General features: G+C 38.2%; 1 protein-coding gene across 1 annotated transcript in view; it reads right to left on the reverse strand.

Annotated features, from left to right (window-relative positions):
- Positions 1–21706, reverse strand: part of LOC124798237 (gametogenetin-binding protein 2-like) — a 103681-nt gene that overhangs the window by 67549 nt on the left and 14426 nt on the right. Inside the window, exons 2-5 of the mRNA XM_047261555.1 lie at positions 21248–21438; positions 20963–21106; positions 7778–7993; positions 1555–1758 (exon numbers count right to left, since the gene is read on the reverse strand). Of these exons, the coding sequence (XP_047117511.1) occupies positions 1555–1758; positions 7778–7993; positions 20963–21106; positions 21248–21438 (755 nt within the window). The remainder of the gene's footprint in view (positions 1–1554; positions 1759–7777; positions 7994–20962; positions 21107–21247; positions 21439–21706) is intronic.

Here is a 21706-nt window from a genome sequence, read left to right on the forward strand (position 1 = left end):
AACTAGAAATTTTGTCTTAAGTCGTCTCTTATCTTCCTACAGATACTCAACTTCAACATCTTACCATAGACCCCAGCATCATTCGCAAACAACCACAGATTACTGCCCACCCTGTCAGCCAAATCATTTATATACATATTGAACAGCAGCAGTCCTATCACAGCTCCTTGGAGCACTCTGGATGATACCCTTGACTCTGATGAACACTCGCCATCAAGGACAACATTCTGGGTTCCATTATGTAAGAAGCCTTTGAGCCACACACATATCTTTGAACTTATTCCACATGCTCATATCTTCGTTAACAGCCTGCAATGCTTTCCGGAAATCTTGAAATATGGAATCTGCCTGTTACCCTTCATCCATGGTTCTCAGCATATTGTGAAAAAAGGGCAAGCTGGGTTTTGCACGAGCGATGCTTTCTAAAACCACACTGATTCATGCACGTAAACTTCTCAGTGTCAAGGAAGTTTATTATATTCAAACTGAGAATATGTTCCAAGATTCTGCAAGAAACAGAAGTTAGGGATACTGGTCTGTAACTTCGTGGGTCTGTTCTTTTACCTTTCTTATTGGAGTCACCTGCACTCTTTTCCAGTCGCTTGGGACTTTGCACTGGGTGAGAGATTCACTATAAATGCAAGAAAGGTAAGAGGCCAATGCTCATGCCTTTGTTAACCGTGTGAAGTGGGGCACCATGTAAAACGCTTTCTGGAAATCTGGAAATATGGAATCTGCCTGTTGCCCTTCACCCATAGTTCTAATCCTGTTGTTACATGTATTTTTGCCGAAACAGGTATGAGTAGTGTGTTATCAGCCTAATTCAGAATCTTGATGACTTCTCTATTAAGTAAACTGACTCAAACTGAGAAGTTGCCCCAGCAAGGAGTTTAGAGTTTATTTGTTTCCCATTTTGGAATTTGGGAATGTGTACAAGGGTAAAGTCAATGGGATGTAAGTCTAATTGCAGTATCTCTCTCTCTCTCTCTCTCTCTCTCTCTCAAAAACAAGTGATGCAGTTTTTTTGCATTCATGGAACCAATATCCCTTGGAGAAAAAACGCGAGGCTCAGACTGAACAATAAGCCTTTGCCTTTTACCACAAACAGCAGAATAGGCTTCATCATTAAATAGGTTACCTTTTTTGTTTTACAATAGGATTCTTACAGAAAAATCAGACTACTTTTACACGCGTATTCTTAAAAACTGAATGACAAGGATGATAATGGAAATTATCTGTGAACCCGAACAGCAAGTGCCTTAATCAGTTTATGGAAATCACAGAAATGAAGATGACCAGAAAGCGTTTTGAGACCCAGTCGTCTTGAATGCGAGACCGATGCCTTACCAACTGCAACTGTTCACAAGATAACAGATAAACACCATAAGTCTAGAACAGTTATATTAGATCATCCTCTGTCAGTACTGGAATGTGACTATACCACTTAGTGCTGATAATAACAATAACAATAATAACAACAACAACAATAATAATAATAACTATATAACTATGCCAATGACACCTTAAAGCAGTCTCACACCTGTATGCACATACCTGCCCATAAGCTCGAGATCCGCCCGTGTGATTAGATTGCCTATATAATCAGTCTTCGTCTGTAGGTGAATATGCTTTTCCGGCAAGCAGCGTTTGATACCAGCATACAATGCAGGGCAGTAGCCCTTCTCTCTACCAGGATCTGGCTCCTCAATCAACAGGGAATATGCCCGCAGAACCTTTGTGCGGCATTCTGTACAGAACCTGAGAAAACAATTGATGAGTATTAGTAACTGCATTAGTTTATTAAACACTAGTCCCTGACAAAGTGCTGCTTAACATTTGATTACTTCAGCTGTTTACAAAATTTTGAAAGTGATAGGCATTGCCCACATCAATTCAGGCAGGCTAGGAAAAAAATTTACCTTCATAGTCTCAGATGTTAGTGAATTTAGCATGTATTAAAATGAAAGATTAAATAAGGAACACTTTTTTTTTCTCCAAAGAAATTCTGCTCCAAGATACAGCCCTCCACAGATGATACTGCGCATACCATTTTAAAGATGTGAATTTTGGAAAAAATTTTAAAATTTTTTGGAGCAGTTTTGGATATTTTGTTGGTTTCTTTTCTATTTGAAAGATAATTGGTTTATGAGTACAAAGAAGTCATCCATTAGGACTTATCTGTCAAAGTTCATTTACTATAGTGTTCTGAATTTTTTCTTAATTTATGGAAAAAAACTTTTTTAAAAAATGCAGTCCATAAAATTGATTTTTTTTTGTATAGTTATCATCATCATCGGTTTTCTGCTACATTAGCAGGTTGTTTGCCTCTCCATTTTCTCCGATCCATTGTGTAGCGGTGCAAGGGGTACCAAATTTGTTATAAAAACGGTAAATTACTCAACGGACATTATTTTTCAGTACAGGTATTTCGTTCATTCCAAGCAGGTGTCGATTTGTGACGTCATTGTCCAGACATGAGTTGACTGTAATCTGAATCCGTTTTAGTGAACTAATAATTTCACTCAGGCAATAAAATTTTATTGACTATAAAATACAAGTTCTTGAAGTTTATTCAGAATCGGAAATGCTTAATTAGTAATTTTGTGCCATAATTTATTTGCTTAATACAAAGGTGTTCTGAATTTTGTATGCATAAAAAAAGTGTGAATTTGTATGCGGCTATTACTCTGAGACGAGTTATCACTTAAGAGTGCTAAAAGTGCGTGTGTACAGTTCACTGACCTATGTGGTGACTTATTTTGTGATCTTGACCCAAATGAAGCGTACATCCAGTTTCATTTAAACTTTACGTGAAATAGAAGCATCATGTTATTACAAAAGAGTCGTTTAGCCCAATGGGGAAAACTGAAACCTATGCACTCAATTTGAAATACGTTACACATCAGTGCGTGATCGATCAGTCCAGTAAATCGCGTACAACAGCTGCAAATGCATTTGGACTTAATGCACAAAGTTGGAAATTAATTTTGAGACAAATGCTGATTTTTACAAAAAAATGAACGCACGTTTATTCAAAATATCGAGGTCCAGTTTTATTGAGACATGTATCACCTTGTTGATTACGTTGCCTAGCAACACTGTAAAGCAGCTTGATTAATTCATTAGAACGATTGGCGATGTAGTAAGGCCCATTACACACACAAAATGTTACGCGAAGTTTGCTGACCACATGAGAGTATGAGTGTGTTTTTCTTTCCATAAATGCCAATAAACCAACAGTTTCAAAAGTCAAATTATTAACTGTTGTGTAACTTCATTGATTGTCCTACACCACTACGGAACTTGTCGTATCGTGTCTCTTCACAAGAGATCTCAAGAACCCGGGATAAACAAGAAGAAGAAAAAGACTAAAGAAGAGGCATTGGTATATTTGGCACCGCAACTTGGGGCCTGAAAAGGATATTCTGGTACTAACAACTTCAGGCCCAAGGCATGAACTTCGACCCACTGGAAAGGATAAGTACTCACAGCTGCACTATTTGAACTTGAGCTGCTTCTACAGGATGACCATAATAGGGATCTCGTCTTCCAAAGAGTCCTTTTACAGACCTCACATTTCTTGATTTGTCTACCATGTACTTTGTTACTGATGGAACATGGTTCAAAAATATTTTCTTAGAAAATATCTCTGGAATAATAGTTAAAACTTGCACCTTTTCACTGTGGGATGCACAATATTCAACAGCTGAATTGATTTTTGTGAAAAATTCCTGGCAAGAGGTGCAAGAGTGCTTTGGCTCATTTTCTTCTGAAGATGGAATTTATACTTTGAACAGTGTTGTCAGTTTTGCCGTAGCGTATTCATCCATAGCTTTAGTAATTTCTCTGCAATTCCTTGATGCATAGAGCTTATGACTAGACTTCAATGACCACGGTTTCTTAACAGGACGAACACCTACTGATTCAGGTTATTTAATTCTTCCTCTTATTGATGCAAAATCTGCATATCTGCACCATGGGAGGCTTCACCTTGTTCAGATACTATCATTGTTGTTGTTCTGTGAAAACATTTTGAACACAAAAAGTCGTCACTGGAAACATCTCCATTTTGAAACAGAGTCTTCAAATGAGAACACTTATTCCCACCCTGAACAAGGTATGTTTTTGTTTTTGTCTTATGTATCACTCTTTTATGGACATGCAAATAGGCAGCGCACTTCACTCTCCTGTGGCCCCAGTCAGAAGACATTTCAAACAGTCCTTTTCACAAAACACACTGCAGCTGTGTCAACTGGAAAATTCCTCACAAAAACACAGGACTCACTGAATGGTCTCAGATTTCTTACAAGCCTCTTCAGTAAACAATTAGCACTGAACAACTACAATGCAGAAACCCGCATTGAACAACCACGACAAAGAAACTGACAAGAAACTACAACAGAGTGTAAGACATATATGCAGCAATGAAAGTGAAAAGAAATAACTGCAACAAAGACAATAAAAATAAACTTTGTAAGAAGTTAGTAAGAAACAACTTCAGTGAAGACAACATTATCCTTGGAAAAAAAAAAAAAAAAAAAAAAGATTTTTTAAAATAAAACATGTCCAACTTAAAAGTGGAAGCTCTCCTTTACAGAGAATATAGTACTACATGGTACTAATCAACAACAAAAAATCAAACTTTTCTGGATTGGCATAAAAAATAAAAATATCTTTTCTGTAAACTGCAAAAAAATTCAAAAGGTGTCCGTAAAAGAACTGAATGATATGTCCAAATGGAGGATACCATTGTAGTCAGAAAGCAACTATCTTTCAAATAAAAAAAAAATTCTAACAAAGTATATACAACTGTTACAAAGATAAGAGCATTTTTAAAAAATTTCCAAAATTTAAATCTTCAAAATCTTTGGAAGCCTGTATCTCAGGACAGGAAGTTTTTTGGAGATAACAAAAAAATATGTTTCTTACTAACCCCTTTATTTTAACATATGCTAAATTTAAGAACATCTCCTGCCTGAAGTGATACAGACCATGCCAATAACTAATGTGTATGAGGACCGAACCTGTGACGCTGTACACATTGTTCGCCTCTCTGGGTCCAACATTGTTTTGGAGTTCAACCTTAATGTTAATCTGAAGCAGTTCTCCATTTCCATTGTTCTTCATTTCAGCATAGATTTGGAGCATACTTAATTAATTCTTTTCTTATATCACTCTCTTCAGCTAAATTTTCAGTAGCAATTCATGCCATAAAGGGTGCCAAACCATTCTCACTATTCATTTCTTTATTCCCTTTAGTAAACATTTTATACCACTGGCTATTTGCTGGACATCTTTATTCCCCACTCTATCAATATATCAGGCCAAAAGTCTCCTGTAACTTCACATTACAAAGATTTCTCATTGTCTACAATTCCAACCAACACAGAGCTGTGCTCCAAACACAGCTTCTCAACAATCTTTTTCTGGTCTCGGCAACTACAGTCTGGGACGTTAGCAACTGTTTCTTGTGATTCTTCAGTTTCTCCAGGCATATTTTATGACGAAATAAATCTCGGGTGAACAGCCTGGTATGAGTGTGCATAGGACACAATATTTCAGCAATTGACCATGTTGCCATCATCAGGTCCGCTGATGTACTGTACCTGATGATAGCAACATGGTTGATTGCCGAAATATTGTGTCCTATGCACACTCATACCAGGCTGTTCACCCAAGATTTATTTCGTCAACTGTTTTTTGGCGCCACTGGCAGTTTAACATCACTGAATTGGATCATAATTAAAAGATAAATCTACAAAGATCCTGGTTTGAGGCTCTGTTTACAACACAATTTTAGCTTTTTTAGCCTCTTGACACTTTTTTTCCTTGAATTCTAAGCTTCACAGGGCAGTTAAAATAATTAATTTTCTCAGTCATCATAGCGTGAACATTTTAATAATTGGAAGCCTGTTCATGTAGATTTTGCAATTATAGGCAAGTCTGCAGCAGATTTGACACTTCCTGCACCTCATTGCCCTTGTTTAGGTTGTAGCTGTTTTTATTAAGAGGACAATGTGCATCTTCTGTACATTTGACAATGAACAACCAATACAAAGGGCTGATAGGTTACCATTTCCCTTAACTGATTTGATTCACTATGAAGCAACAACCCCCCCCCCCCCCCCACACACACACACACATTCTCAGTCACCTTAGAGTAGATAAGGATAGGATTTATGTATCACAAAATCAACTGAAAAAATAAATCAGTGAAAATAATCAATTTTTGTAACTATAATGTAATTGGATAGATTAAAAAAATCTACTCACCAAAACCACTCTCCCTTCCTTTTCAACTCTTCTGCCACAAGGTGGAGCCAGTGGTTCCTAAAGCTTACAAACTTTAATAATTTTTATATTCGTGTTCTCCTGCTGCTGCCTGGCGAGGGGGGGAGGCTGAATGTGACTTGAGAAATTTTCAAAAATCACAGTTAAATCTAATTAACACAAATCAAGTCCTTGGTTCTCACCACCCACCTAACCTTAATTTACATTAATTTATTTGCTCTTATCATCTCTTCACAGTAACTATTCATTTCTCCGCTCCCTTTTAGTTTCCCACCTTCTCATTTTCTGACCTGTCTCAGTTGCTTCCTTTAAATTTGCTATGGAATCAACAACACTTTCATTAAACTGCAGTTTACAACAACAAAATTGCTACTGTTTGGAAAATAACTTGCAACTAATCACTATGGTAGTTAACTACGGTAACAATTTGGTCATCATTCATGTATTTTATTTCAGAAAGATTCACATCATCTGAATCATTGTGATGATAAGCATTTATCAAAAACGCAATGAGGTAATGGTCATTTTTCCTAGTTTTTGGTTGTATTTGGCATATTCAGTGTGATAAAACTCTCCTGTCAATTCTTGGGAAGGCATGGTTTGTGTCTACATATCAGAACCCTGAGGAACAATGTTTATGGTTCTAAGGCACTGTATGCAAACAATTTACATTTAACTTCTAAGAAGGAAATTATGCGGCAACAAAGAACCAAAACTCTGACTGCAGCAACACGCAACACATGGATCAGATTTCAGTATGAGGGTTTGGTTAAAAAAGGATACTCTTCAAGTTCATTAGATTCATTTATCTAACATAATATCCATGCACTCTTTTCTTTACATCACTGCTCCCTAGTGGTAGAAACAGTCAAGTTCGAGTTAACAATCAACGTTCTTCAGCTTTTAATAACTTTTGTCACCAAACAATACTGCAGTGCAGCAGCAGCCACGATGACATGAGTGGTGAAACAGTAAAAGTGGAAAATAACCATACATATGACCCATGAGTCCTCCTCATACAAGCATTTTCCAATTACAGCCAACATTTAATCTAGCGGTAGAACTACAATGCAATAAAAGCTCAGCATGAAGTGCACCACTTCATCCTTCCTTTTCTGGGATGGGCTAGATAAAAATGCTTGAGCTCACTTTTTTGTTCCCCTTGCCCCTCCTACTGTGAGATGGAAATTATTCCATTAGCCCGTACTACCCCATCCCCTTACACCTCCCTCTTCAAACAGAAAGGAAGACACACATGCGAAATATTTCTATGATACTGAAAGGCAATCAAGCATTCTTCTTTTTCATCACTTACTTTTGCAGTAACCTTCACTGACTTAATTCTCGCCTAGAACAAATTAGTTGGCTTGTAGAGCAATGGAATACAAATTATTTGTGGAATTATTTTCAGGACAATAACACAAACTATAATAAGCCTACAAATCACACCATAAAAAGTCATCAGTCTCACAAAACTTGTACATACCTATGCTTACGTAGATAGCTTTCCAGGGTAACAAGTAATGTCGATGATTCAATAAGCACCACTTCATCCTTGCACTGCGGCTCCATGCAGTCCCACACTTCACGCCATATGCCAGTCATTGTTCGTGGTGTCCTGTGGGATTCCAAAGAATGAAAATTGCACCGATGGCTCTTCTTTGACCGTGTCTGACTCTCCACCAGATTGCTTAGACGAGCCCTGTCAAACATCAAGTGTACTGCTGAAAGTTTCTTATCACTACTTTTCTTCTCTGTTGAGTACGAGGGTCATGGTGAAATTATGGAAATGATAAAGCCAGCAAATATAACATCTCAAAATGAAACGGAAATGATAATGCCAGCAAATATACCATCTCAAAATGAAACCACAATCAAATAATTGTTGCACTTTTAAATTAGTTGAGTCTTGAATGCTGTCTTCCATTCCTCTCCTGACTGGCTGTATATGCTGGGGTCCTTAATAAGATCCGTGCCTAAACCTGCTTCTCCCCCCCCCCCCCCCCCCAACATATCCTTATCTCATTCCAGATAATGGAAGTATGCATTCTAAAAGATTGTTTGTACATATGTAGCAGTCTACTGCTGTCCAACATATATTTACTTACATTTTCATCCCCCCCCCCCCCCCCAAAAAGAAACCTTTGTTTGTAAATCACAAAAAAGATAATCTGCAGAACAAGTTAAATACATGACTTCTTGCAGGTATTTTCCCATTTATACAAAACAATAGTGGCAACATTTGATGTTCTCTACTTAAAATTCGTCATTATATAATCCCACTTTTCTGAAGTTAAATTATTGCTAGAGTATTTCCTTTCCTCAAAAACAGACTATCATAATGAAATGCAAGCAAAAAGAGACTACATTACCAATGACTGGCTTTACAAGAAACTTAGGTATCCACATACCAGCCTAAGTGCTTCTTTCAACTACATTTAAAAGCATCTTTGAGCTGTAAAGATTTAACTATGCAAAAATTAACCACAGTAAAGATAGTTTTCATTGTGGAGCACAGTCCAACATTTGTGACATATAGAAAAAAAAAATAAAAAATAAAAGAAACTCCAAATAATCAGGCACCAGAAATCATAAGGCTAAATAACCAAGAAAGGCAGCACAAATGCTTGCTTTTTCATCAGACAGAGGGCCATTAAATTGGAGGAAACTATATATTCTATACAAGAATTAAACAAAAAAGTCAATCAAGACCACTGGTAAGCTTCTCTCTCTCTCTCTCTCTCTCTCTCTCTCTCTCTTTTTACATGACTGTTCTTGTTCTCTTATACATTAACCAGAGGTTCCCAAACTTATACTCTGATGAAACACTTTGAGACTCCTGGTACTATGATGGAAAACCTGAGTCATGTTATTATAGTTTTTCACAGAGCACTCATTAAGTTTCGTGGAACACAGCCGGGGAACCCTGACAAACAATTTGACGGACAAGGTGAGCAGCTAACTGCGACTTTTTGCTGACGACACTGTAGTACACGGTAAGGCATTGTCATTGAGTGACTAGGGATGTACAAAGTGACATAGGCAGAATTTCTATTTAATGCCACCTTCTCTAAATGTAGAAAAACATAAGCTAACACAGATGAGTATGGAAAACAATCCGTACTAATCATTAGTTTCTCCAAGTTCCGAGAGCAGCAGCGGTGTTATCCCATGACTGTATATTCAATTAATGAAAGGGGGCTCCAGTTTCTAGTATGTACTTTATTTAATTCCGTAGTCAGTTTCGACCATCACATCCACAGCAAGGTGGATCTGGAAAATGTTCTGTTTTGAAGCAATGTCAATTTATCCTGCAATGTTCAATTACAGTATTAGTGGTGTGTTGATTGACACAGAAATTTCTATTAAATATCTAAGTGTAACACTGTAACATGATATGATGTGCAACGAGCACATCAGGGAGGCTGTAGTGAAGAGAAGTGTAGCTCGTCTATAAACCACATACAGAATACTTGTCCAAGCCATTCTTAAACACTGCTCAAGTGAGGATACCCACCACGTTGGATTAAAGGAAGACATCAAAGTAATTCAGAGGTGTGCTATAATTTTTCCTAGCAGTTGGTTTCAACAACACACAAGTACACTGTAAATTCTTTGTGAATTCAAATGGGACTCCTGGGGGAGAAGATGAAATTTTTCTTTTCATGAAACATTTTTGAGAAAGCTTAGAGAACTGGCATTTGTACTGGCTGTAGAATGATTCTACTAGCACCAACACACATATACTATATGACCCATGAAGACAAGATAAGAGGAATCAGGACTTGTACAGAAGCATATAGACAAGTTACTCCATTTGCTAGTGGGACATGAAATGGGATGGAATGACTAGCAGTAGTACAAAGGTACCTTCCATTATGCGCCATATGGTAGCTTCGAGAGTACGTACACAGATGCTGAGTTTTAGTTCACTATACCAACCAATCTATCAATCTAGAGCTCCTGATCTGCTGGTACAGTTATTTTAGACGAACGACACGGAATACAATCAGAAATATTTATGCAGTAGCTGTTACCTGCGGCTGCTCTCCCCTCTCCCAAGCTATTCCAATGCTCGCTGCATCAGCATGTGCAGTGTTGCTGCTGTGTACTATATCTAGAGGGGCAGGAGCGCACATGCTACCAAAGTAGCTATACATTATACAACGTGTACATTATACAACAAGTAGTGTGAAAGGATAGAATGAGCCCACTGAAGATTGTAAAAAGCATCATATTCATTACTTTTAATGGTATGGTGCAGCACATATCAATTAATATGAAAAAGATCAAAAGTCAAAGAGTAAATAGCTTTGTCCAACGAGTAAATATTTTCCTGTAATTCAACTAATATTCTTCGAATCATTAAGTATCTTCTACTACGCACCTTCTAAAGCAGCATATGTTCTTCCTCAAGGTTCAAGCTATCTCCACACCAAATTTCATCAAAATGGGTTCAGTAGGTTAGTTGTGAAAATGTAACATAGTTACTTTCACATTTATAATATTAGCATGGATAAAACTTTCAACTATATCTTTCTTTACCTGATCCAATTTTGATGAAATAAAGCCTATATGGTGCCCCAGGCTATACTCAAGTCACCTGCAAAAATGCCAACAAAATTCATCTAGTATTTTCCAAGAAGTCTGTTCAAACATGGCAGTTTTACACATTAGTACTACAGATGTACGTGGGGAGAGGGTCCTGTGTAATTTGATGAAAATCATGAAACCAATCCAAATTCATGTCTTTAAATATGCCCAAAATCTATAAATAAATTAAGACTCATTGGTGCAGCAATTTGTAAATAAATAAACTGTCTAGCATGTAGCAGACTCTAAACCAGCGTATCCATGTAAAGAAGGAAGATTAGGGTTTGACAGCCCATCGTCAATGAGGTTATTACTGTTGGAGCACAAGCTCGGTTTGTTTCGGAAGAATCACCCCAGCATTTGCCTGGAATGATTTAGGGAAATCATGATAAACAAAAATCAGGATGTTCAAATGCAGATTTCAACCATCGCCTCCCAAATCTAAATCTAGTGTGCTAACGACTTCACAACCTTGCTCAGTGCCTATCCATGTAGATTATACCTCGGAGTGTATCATCCTCTCCTTAAATTTCTGCTACAATTTCTTCATAAACACTAATGTTTCTTTTTGCCAATTTTCTTTTGAACTATGTTTTGAATTTCATCTATAGCTAGATCAAGAGAAGACCATGGTTTAATTTAAGAACACATTTTAGCTAAATCCCACTTATAATCTTCTCCGTATTTAGTTATTAATGGATTAGAAATGGAAAATTTCAGAGAAGCAAACAATAATTAAATCACTGAAGATTAAGGACTCTCATAGAGTGCCTAGCAGAATATAAAAGTGCTGTGCTGAACATGTTAGTCCTATATTTAGCCATATTTGTAATTTTTTCCTTTAGGAATAGTCAGTTTCCTGAACGATTAAAGTACTCAGTAGTAAAGCCGCTTTATAAAAGGCAAGAAAGGGATAATGTAGGCAATTTTAGACCTATTTCTATGCCATCAGTGTTTGCTAAAGTTATTGAAAAGGCTCCGTATGTAAGGATAATTGATCATTTTATACCACATGATTTGCTATCAAATGTACAATTTGGCTTAAGAAGTCATTTAACAACTGAAAATGCTACATTCTCTTTTCCCTGTGAGGTACTGGATGGGTTAAACAAAAGGTTTTGAATTCTAGGCATACTTTGTGATTTAACTAAGGCGTTTGGTGGTGTTGATCACAAAATATTTCTCCACAAGTTGGACCATTACAGAATACGGGGAGTACCTCGCAATTGGTTCATCTCCTACTTCAGCAACAGACAGCAGAAGGTCATTATTCACAGTGTTGAGAATGGCTGTGATGTGGGGTCTGAGTGGGGGTGTCTCAGGGATCAGTGTTGGGGCCACTCCTGTTCCTTATTTATATAAATGATATGCCCTCTAGTATTACAGGTAATTCTAAAATATTTATGTTTGCTTGGCAGTAAAGGATGATGTGGGCAACATTGGCTCTGTTTCAAATAATGCAGTTCATGACATAAGTTCACTGCCTGTAGAAAATAAAGTAAAGCTAAATCACAGTAAGACCCAGTTTTTACAGTTTCTAACACACAATTCAACAAAACCTGAAGTTTTAGTTTCACAGAATGGGCATATGGTTAGTGAAACTGAACACTTGAAATTTCTAGGTGTTCAGATAGATAGTAAACTGTTGTGGAAAGCCCACGTTCAGGATCTTGTTCAAAGACTTCATGCTGCCATTTTTACTATTCAAATGATATCTGAAGTGAATGATCGTTTGACAAGAAAATTAGTCTACTTCGCTTATTTTCATTTGCTTAAGTCATATGCCCCCCTCCCCCATGAACCATGGACCTTGCCATTGGTGGGGAGGCTTGCGTGCCTCAGTGATACAGATAGCCGTACCGTAGGTGCAAACACAACAGAGGGGTATCTGTTGAGAGGCCAGACAAACGTGGTTCCTGAAGAGGGGCAGCAGCCTTTTCGGTAGTTGCAGGGGCAACAGTCTGGATGATTGACTGATCTGGCCTTGTAACACTAACCAAAACGGCCTTGCTGTGCTGGTACTGCGAACGGCTGAAAGCAAGGGGAAACTACAGCCGTAATTTTTACCGAGAGCATGCAGCTTTACTGTATGGTTAAATGATGATGGTGTCCTCTTGGGTAAAATATTCCAGAGGTAAAATAGTCCCCCATTCAGATCTCCGGGCGGGGACTACTCAAGAGGACGTTGTTATCAGGAGAAAGAAAACTGGCGTTCTATGGATCGGAGGATGGAATGTCAGATCCCTTAATCAGGCAGGTAGGTTAGAAAAAATAAAAAGAGAAATGGATAGGTTAACATTAGATATAGTGTGAATTAGTGAAGTTTGGTGGCAGAAGGAACAAGACTTCTGATCAGGTGAATACAGGGTTATAAATACAAAATCAAATAGGGGTAATGCAGGAGTAGGTTTAATAATGAATAAAAAAATAGGAGTGTGGGTAAGCTACTACAAACAACATAGTGAACGCCTTACTGTGGCCAAGATAGACACGAAGCCCACGCCTACTACAGTAGTACAAGTTTGTATGCCAACTAGCTCTGCAGATGACGAAGAAATTGAAGAAACGTATGATGAGATAAAAGAAATTATGCAGATAGTGAAGGGAGACGCAGGGTGTATACGTGGACAAGGAAAAAAAATACCCAGGTTTTTCCTGGATTTCCCGGTTAAAAATACACTTTCTCCCGGGTGAAAATACACTTTTTCTGTGTGAAGTGACAGTATACTCTTCCTCAGCACTGTAAATCTCATCAATCCTTTGAATGTTTATGGTTTTATATACCGACATAGAATTTCCCAGAACTTTAGAAAATGAAACTCAGAGGGGAGAAACACGTTTTGAAAGATCTTTGATGAGCAGCAACATGTACGCTGCATATTTTCGTATTACGAAGGCATAAATCTGAATTCCAACATACACCGCATGTCACTTTCTGAAGCACTGAAATCAAGATTGCGATGCGCTTCTGTAAGCCAGTCAGCTCATGTCAAGTGATCTCACCAGCTGATGACAGCATAAGACACGTGATGCAGTCAGTCAATAGCAAGATCACTCTTAAGTAGCAAAAACACACAAATAAGGAAAGTTAATGGTTTAAATTAACATACATAGCATTCACATAAGAAGATTAATAAGCTGGAAGAGAAGCTCAGCTTCCACATATAATGTTGATCTTTTTTGCGCATGTTACACTTTAAGATACATCACACAAATGTGCCAGGAGATTTTAAATACTGATGTAAATGTCCGATCTTCTGGGCTCGAAATTCTTCTAAATGGCTGTCCTCAAAGAGTTGATTTTTAAATGAGAGTCAAATGCTTCGTGATTTACGAAATTCATCGTACATTTTCACACATAGTTCATCCTGCGTAAACAGAAATTTACTTTGAATGTAATGCTTTTCAAACCACCAATCGCAACTTTTCCCCGCGACCTGTTAGAAATAGGTTCGTTTCAGCAGTTGCCAGAGAGTGCCAGATAACGGGCGTCACCGCACTTATGCAGCTACGATGATGCAGGAAACCCGATGTTCCTACATGTAGAACATTAAAAGATCTTACATTATGACATGAAAGAAACAAGACATCAGAGGATACTTCAAGAGCATCGGAATTTCGTGAACCATACCAAAATGCATAATTCGGCTTAAAGGGCACATCAGTATGTCCAGATTAGGATGCAAATTTTCTTGGAGTACCAGTACTGTATTATCTCATGTTTGGTTCTTTATTATGGCATAATGCCATATGTGCACTTGAAATGCAGTGAAGAGTTGAAACTAGCCAACAGTGTGAAATTAAACATTTCGTTTCAAATAAATCGACTGCCTAAGCAGAAAAGATTTAATAAAAGCCAAATCTCTTTCGCAAACCGACAAAAATAACTTCATTGTTTTGCAAGGCGATTAATGCTTGACTGTCAGAAAGGTGGACATAAAATCTGAAAACAACAACATATTTTAACCTTCCATAATTATGCGAATGTATTTTAATTCATTTGCTAGCTCCCGGCCACAAATATCCGTTTTGTTTTCATTTAATGTGAGAGCAAAAAACGAGGAGAAAACAACAAAACCACTGAACATAAACACAAGTCATATGGAGACAACCCACCTCAAGTCAGACTGCTCTGTGCATCAGCCCCAGATTTACCATATTTCCAAACTGGGACAATACTAGATAGTGGCACCCAGCCACACTTCTGTAGCAAGAGGCAACTGCACATGCCCAAGAGCCCACCCGCAACTGCTCAAACGAATGTAATTTAAACAGTTGTCACGTCACGCTCATCGGAGGAAATTTGTTGTTATGAAGCATTGCACAGTCTTTCTAAAGCCTTTGACACACTTTGCTGTTTGACAGACGCTCGTCTGAGCACTGTGTTTTGTTGTTGTATATGGCGGATTTCCTTTGCAACATAGGTTTCATTTCAGTTTTCTTTTTTTCTCTCGTTCATGTTTTGTTGCTGCAGAATTATTCTGCAGTAACGGGATACAGTAATATCATTTGTTAGAGTATCAGTGCTTATCAACCAAAATCACAAAAATTTAACTGAAAACTACAACAATGAAAAATTCCCAGAATTCTAAACAATTCCTGGGTTTTTCCAGATTTTCTCCAGGGTGAAAAAATTCCCAGGTTTTTGCCCGATCTGCCGGATGTCCCAGGTCGTATACAACCTGAAGACAAAAATTTAATAGTCATGGATAACGGGAATTACATAGTAGGAAAAGGAAGAGAAGGAAACGTAGTAGGTGAATATGGATTGGGGGTAAGAAATGAAAGAGGAAGCCGTCTGGTAGAATTTGGCACAGAGCATAACTTAATCATAGCTAACACTTGGTTCAAGAATCATGAAAGAAGGTTGTATACATGAAAGAAGCCTGGAGATACTAGAAGGTATCAAATAGATTATATAATCGTAAGACAGATATTTAGGAACCAGGTTTTAAATTGTAAGACATTTCCAGGGGCATATGTGGACACTGACCACAATCTATTGGTTATGAACTGTAGATTAAAACTGAAGAAACTGCAAAAAGGTGGGAATTTAAGGAGATGGGACTTGGATAAACTGAAAGAACCAGAGGTTGTACAGAGTTTCAAGGAGAGCATAAGGGAACAATTGACAGGAATGGGGGAAAGAAATACTGTAGAAGAAGAATGGGTAGCTTTGAGGGATGAAGTAGTGAAGGCAGCAGAGGATCAAGTAGGTAAAAAGACGAGGGCTAGTAGAAATCCTTGGGTAACGGAAGAAATATTGAATTTAATTGATGAAAGGAGAAAATATAAAAATGCAGTAAATGAAACAGGCAAAAAGGAATACAAACATCTCAAAAATGAGATTGACAGGAAGTGCAAAATGGCTAACCAGGGATGGCTAGAGGACAAATGTAAGGACATAGAGGCTTACCTCACTAGGGGTAAGATAGCTACTGCCTACAGGAAAATTAAAAGAGACCTTTGGAGAAAAGAGAACCACTTGTATGAATATCAAGAGCTCAGATGGAAACCCAAGCAAAGAAGGGAAAGCAGAAAGGTGGAAGGAGTGTACAGAGGGTCTATACAAGGGCGATGTACTTGAGGATAATCTTATGCAAATGGAAGAGGATGTAGATGAAGATGAAATGGGAGATATGATACTGCGTGAAGAGTTTGACAGAGCATTGAAAGATCCGAGTTGAAACAAGGCCCCGGGAGTAGAAAACATTCCATTAGAACTACTGAAAACATTGGGAGAGCCAGTTCTGACAAAACTCTACCATCTGGTGAGCGAGATGTACGAGACAGGCGAAATACCCTCAGACTTCAAGAAGAATATAATAATTCCAATCCCAAATAAAGCAGGTGTTGACAGATGCGAAAATTACCGAACCATCAATTTAATAAGTCATGGCCACAAAATACTAATGCGAATTCTTTACACAGGAATGGAAAAACTGGTAGAAGCCGACCTTAGGGAAGATCAGTTTGGATTCCATAGAAATATTGGAACACGATAGGCAATACTGACCCTACGACTTATCTTACAAGGTAGATATTTGTAGACTTAGAGAACGCTTTTGACAATGTTGATTGGAATACTCTCTTTCAAATTCTGAATGTGTCAGGGGTCAAATACAGGGAGAGAAAGGCTATTTACAATTTGTACAGAAACCAGATGACATGTTGTTGTTGTTGTGGTCTTCAGTCCTGAGACTGGTTTGATGCAGCTCTCCATGCTACTCTATCCTGTGTAAGCTTCTTCATCTCCCAGTACCTACTGCAACCTACATCCTTCTGAATCTGCTTAGTGTATTCATCTCTTGTTGGTCTCCCTCTATGATTTTTACCCTTCACGCTGCCCTCCATTACTAAATTGGTGATCCCTCGATGTCTCAGAACATGCCCTACCAACCGATCCCTTCTTCTAGTCAAGTTGTGCCACAAACTCCTCTTCTCCCCAAGTCTATTCAATACCTCCTCATTAGTTATGTCATCTACCCATCTAATCTTCAGCATTCTTCTGTAGCACCACATTTCAAAAGCTTCTATTATCTTCTTGTCCAAACTGTTTATCGTCCATGTTTCACTTCCATGCATGGCTACACTCCATACAAATACTTTCAGAAATGACTTCCTGACACTTAAATCTATACTCAATGGTAACAAATTTCTCTTCTTAAGAAACGCTTTCCTTGCCATTGCCAGTCTACATTTTATATCCTCTCTACTTCGACCATCATCAGTTATTTTGCTCCCCAATTAGCAAAACCCCTTCACTACTTTAAGTGTCTCATTTCCTAATCTAATTCCCTCAGCATCTCCGGACTTAATTCGACTACATTCCATTATCCTCATTATGCTTTTGTTGATGTTCATCTTATACCCTCCTTTCAAGACACTGTCCATTCCGTTCAACTGCTCTTCCAAGTCCTTTGCTGTCTCTGACAGAATTACAATGTCATCGGCGAACCTCAATGTTTTTATTTCTTCTCCATGGATTTTAATACCTACTCCGAACTTTTCTTTTGTTTCCTTTATTGCTTGCTCAATATACAGATTGAAAAATATTGGGGATAGGCTACAACCCTGTCTCACTCCCTTCCTAACCACTGCTTCCCTTTCATACCCCTCGACTCTCGTAACTGCCATCTGCTTTCTGTATAAATTGTAAATAGCCTTTCTCTCTATATATTTTATCCCTGCCACCTTCAGAATTTGAAAGAGAGTATTCCAATCAACATTGTCAAAAGCTTTATCTAAGTCTACAAATGCTAGAAATGTAGGTTTGCCTTTCCTTAATCTTTCTTCTAAGATAAGCCGTAGGGTCATTATTGCCTCACGTGTTCCAACATTTCTACGGAATCCAAACTGATCTTCCCCGAGGTCGGCTTCAATCAGTTTTTCCATTCATCTGTAAATAATTCGCGTTAATATTTTGCAGCTGTCACTTATTAAACTGATAGTTCGGTAATTTTCACATCTGTCAACACCAACTTTCTTTGGGATTGGAATTATTATATTCTTTTGAAGTATGAAGGAATGTCGCCTGTCTCATAAATCTTGCTTACCAGATGGTAGAGTTTTGTCAGGACTGGCTCTTCCAAGGCTGTCAGTAGTTCTAATGGAATGTAGTCTACTCCGGGGCCCTTGTTTCAACTCAGGTCTTTCAGTGCTCTGTCAAACTCTTCACGCAATATCATATCTCCCATTTCATCTTCATCTACATCCTCTTCCATTTCCATAATATTATCCTCAAGTACATTGCCCTTGTATAGGCCCTCTATATACTCCTTCCACCTTTCTGCTTTCCCTTCTTTGCTTAGAACTGCGCGGATGGGGGGCTATTTTACCTCCGGAATATTTTACCCAAGAGGACACCATCATCATTTGATCACACAGTAAAGCTGCATGCCATCGGGAAAAATTACGGCTGTAGTTTCCCCTTGCTTTCAGCCATTCGCAGTACCAGCACAGCAAGGTCATTTTGGTTAGTGTTACAAGGCCAGATCAGTCAATCATCCAGACTGTTGCCCCTACAACTGCTGAAAAGGCTGCTGCCCCTCTTCAGGAACCACACGTTTGTCTGGCCTCTCAACAGATACCCCTCCACTTTGGTTGCACCTACAGTACAGCTATCTGTATTGTTGAGGCACGCAAGCCTCCCCACCAACGGCAAGGCCCATGGTTCATGTCATATGGTATTATATTTTGGGGTAACTCTTCCCATTCTAAAAGGATATTTTCTCTCTATCTCTCTCATATATATAGAGGGAAACATTCCACGTAGGAAAAATACATCTAAAAACAAAGATGATGTGACTTACCAAATGAAAGTGCTGGCAGGTCGACAGACACACAAACAAACACAAACATACACACAAAATTCAAGCTTTCGCAACAAACTGTTGCCTCATCAGGAAAGAGGGAAGGAGAGGGAAAGACGAAAGGATGTGAGTTTTAAGGGAGAGGGTAAGGAGTCATTCCAATCCCGGGAGCAGAAAGACTTACCTTAGGGGGAAAAAAGGACGGGTATACACTCGCGCGCACACACACACACACACACACACATATCCATCCACACATATACAGACACAAGCAGACATATTTAAAGACCAATATGTCTGCTTGTGTCTGTATATGTGTGGATGGATATGTGTGTGTGTGTGTGCGCGAGTGTATACCCGTCCTTTTTTCCCCCTAAGGTAAGTCTTTCTGCTCCCGGGATTGGAATGACTCCTTACCCTCTCCCTTAAAACTCACATCCTTTCGTCTTTCCCTCTCCTTCCCTCTTTCCTGATGAGGCAACAGTTTGTTGCGAAAGCTTGAATTTTGTGTGTATGTTTGTGTTTGTTTGTGTGTCTGTCGACCTGCCAGCACTTTCATTTGGTAAGTCACATCATCTTTGTCACACACACACACACACACACACACACACACACACACACACACACACACACACACACACACACCCTTACTGTCATTTCTTGTTAACAATATTAGCTTATTCCACAAAATAAGCAGCTTTCACTCAGTTAATACTTGGCAGAAATCAAACCTGCATTTGGATCGGACTTCCTTGACTCTTGTGCAGAAAGGTGTGCAGTATACAGCTGCATCCATTTTCAATAACGTCCAGTAGAATTCAAAAATCTTAGCAGTAATTCATATGCTTTCAAATCGAAACCGAAGAGTTTCCTCTTGGGTCCCCCCTCCTATTCTGTCAAGGAGTTCCTTGAATAATTAAGCTGATTCTTGTTGTATTGTTGATTGTGTTTACTTAAACTTATGGCTTGACTTTTTTTGGGTTTATAAACATTTTATTTTTATCTGTTATTACTTATATGTTGTAATTTCATGTACTGACACGTTCCATGACCTTGAGGATTTGCTCCTCAATTTGGTCGTATGAAACTTGACATGTAAATAAATAAATACATAAATCTTCAGTTATACATCAGACGAATTGAAATAGCTTGTTGGGAAAAGAAAGAAATGGACGAAGTTGTTTGTCTTAAGATCTCCTGGCAGTCTTGTTGGCAACAATTCCTAACTTGACCATATAGTATGTTCCATCATTATTTAGGATTTCTATTGTGTTTGTGTGTTTATTTTTACCTACATACTTATCTGTAGCTCTTACTAGGATTCTTGAGGTGTCTTATGTCAGAAGATGGAAACTTGCTCTTCCAAAATATCTGTTTTGATGTGATAAAAATTTAAGTTTATTAACATTATTAGTGTTTTTGAGTTGCAGTATTATCTTAAATTTGTAACACCCCTTTTCTGTTTAGTCTGAATATTTTTAATAGTGTGTGTGTGCACGAAAGTATTTCCAGTTAAGATGCAGCACAAAGTTTGAGTGGGCGGCTGTTCAAGTTTTGCTGGTGCCAGAAAGCTTGCTGAAGAAGATTGTGCAAGAGTTCAGCTATTAATCTCCCTCTTTTACATACCCTTCTGCTGTTCAATGCCTTTTCTGTTAGGTGAATAGTGACTTATTTTCGTACAGATATTTACACAACAAACAATAAGTTATGTGATGTAGAATGAAGCTGATTGACTGCTAAATACTGCTACCCTTGAGATGGATTACCTATGTCCATGTAACATTGAACACAATAGTTGAGGGGATGCAAGGCGCTCCTTCTTGATTGTCAGAACACCACCTTTTGTAAAAACAAGAGGATCCAAAGCCTCATGTCCTGTTTCCATCAGCTGGCAGAACAACCTCTCGACACTGTAACAGAATGTTCAAAGAGTTTCAGGGATGTATCAAGAAAATGACACCTAATGGCTACTGCTGCTGATGAAGACACTGTACAACAACAACATTATACCATAAAATGAACATCACAGCAAAAAATTAAGCAAAGCTTACCTTCTGCGACATCCTACACATGGTACAATCTGATTTATGATATGTAACAAATCCTTGCAGTGGACTGTAAATGCACCTGGTATGTCTTTAGGCGAAAGAAAATGGTACTTTGCAACAAATTCTTCCAATGCCTTTCCTCTAACAGGACTGTTATCAAAAATCAGTCCTATGCCATTCAAATCCATCACCATCTGAAATAAGCACAATAGCAAAACATTAAGTATGTTTACAGTGAAGGGTTTCAAAGGGCAACATTCTGATGCAAGTATGGCACCCATGAAAATGTCTGGAATGAAAAATTATTTCCCCAGAAACTATCTGAACATATTAAAGAACAAGATGTCTCATAAAAATACTGAAATAGATGTCAACCAAGAGGAGATAACCAAGGCGGAAACTCATGGCAGTTCTGAGGCGGATGACGAAATAGTTGTGAGATTTCTCAAAAATCATTCTGAG

This window comes from Schistocerca piceifrons, chromosome 1 (assembly GCF_021461385.2).
Source record: "Schistocerca piceifrons isolate TAMUIC-IGC-003096 chromosome 1, iqSchPice1.1, whole genome shotgun sequence".
Taxonomy (NCBI): domain Eukaryota; kingdom Metazoa; phylum Arthropoda; class Insecta; order Orthoptera; family Acrididae; genus Schistocerca; species Schistocerca piceifrons.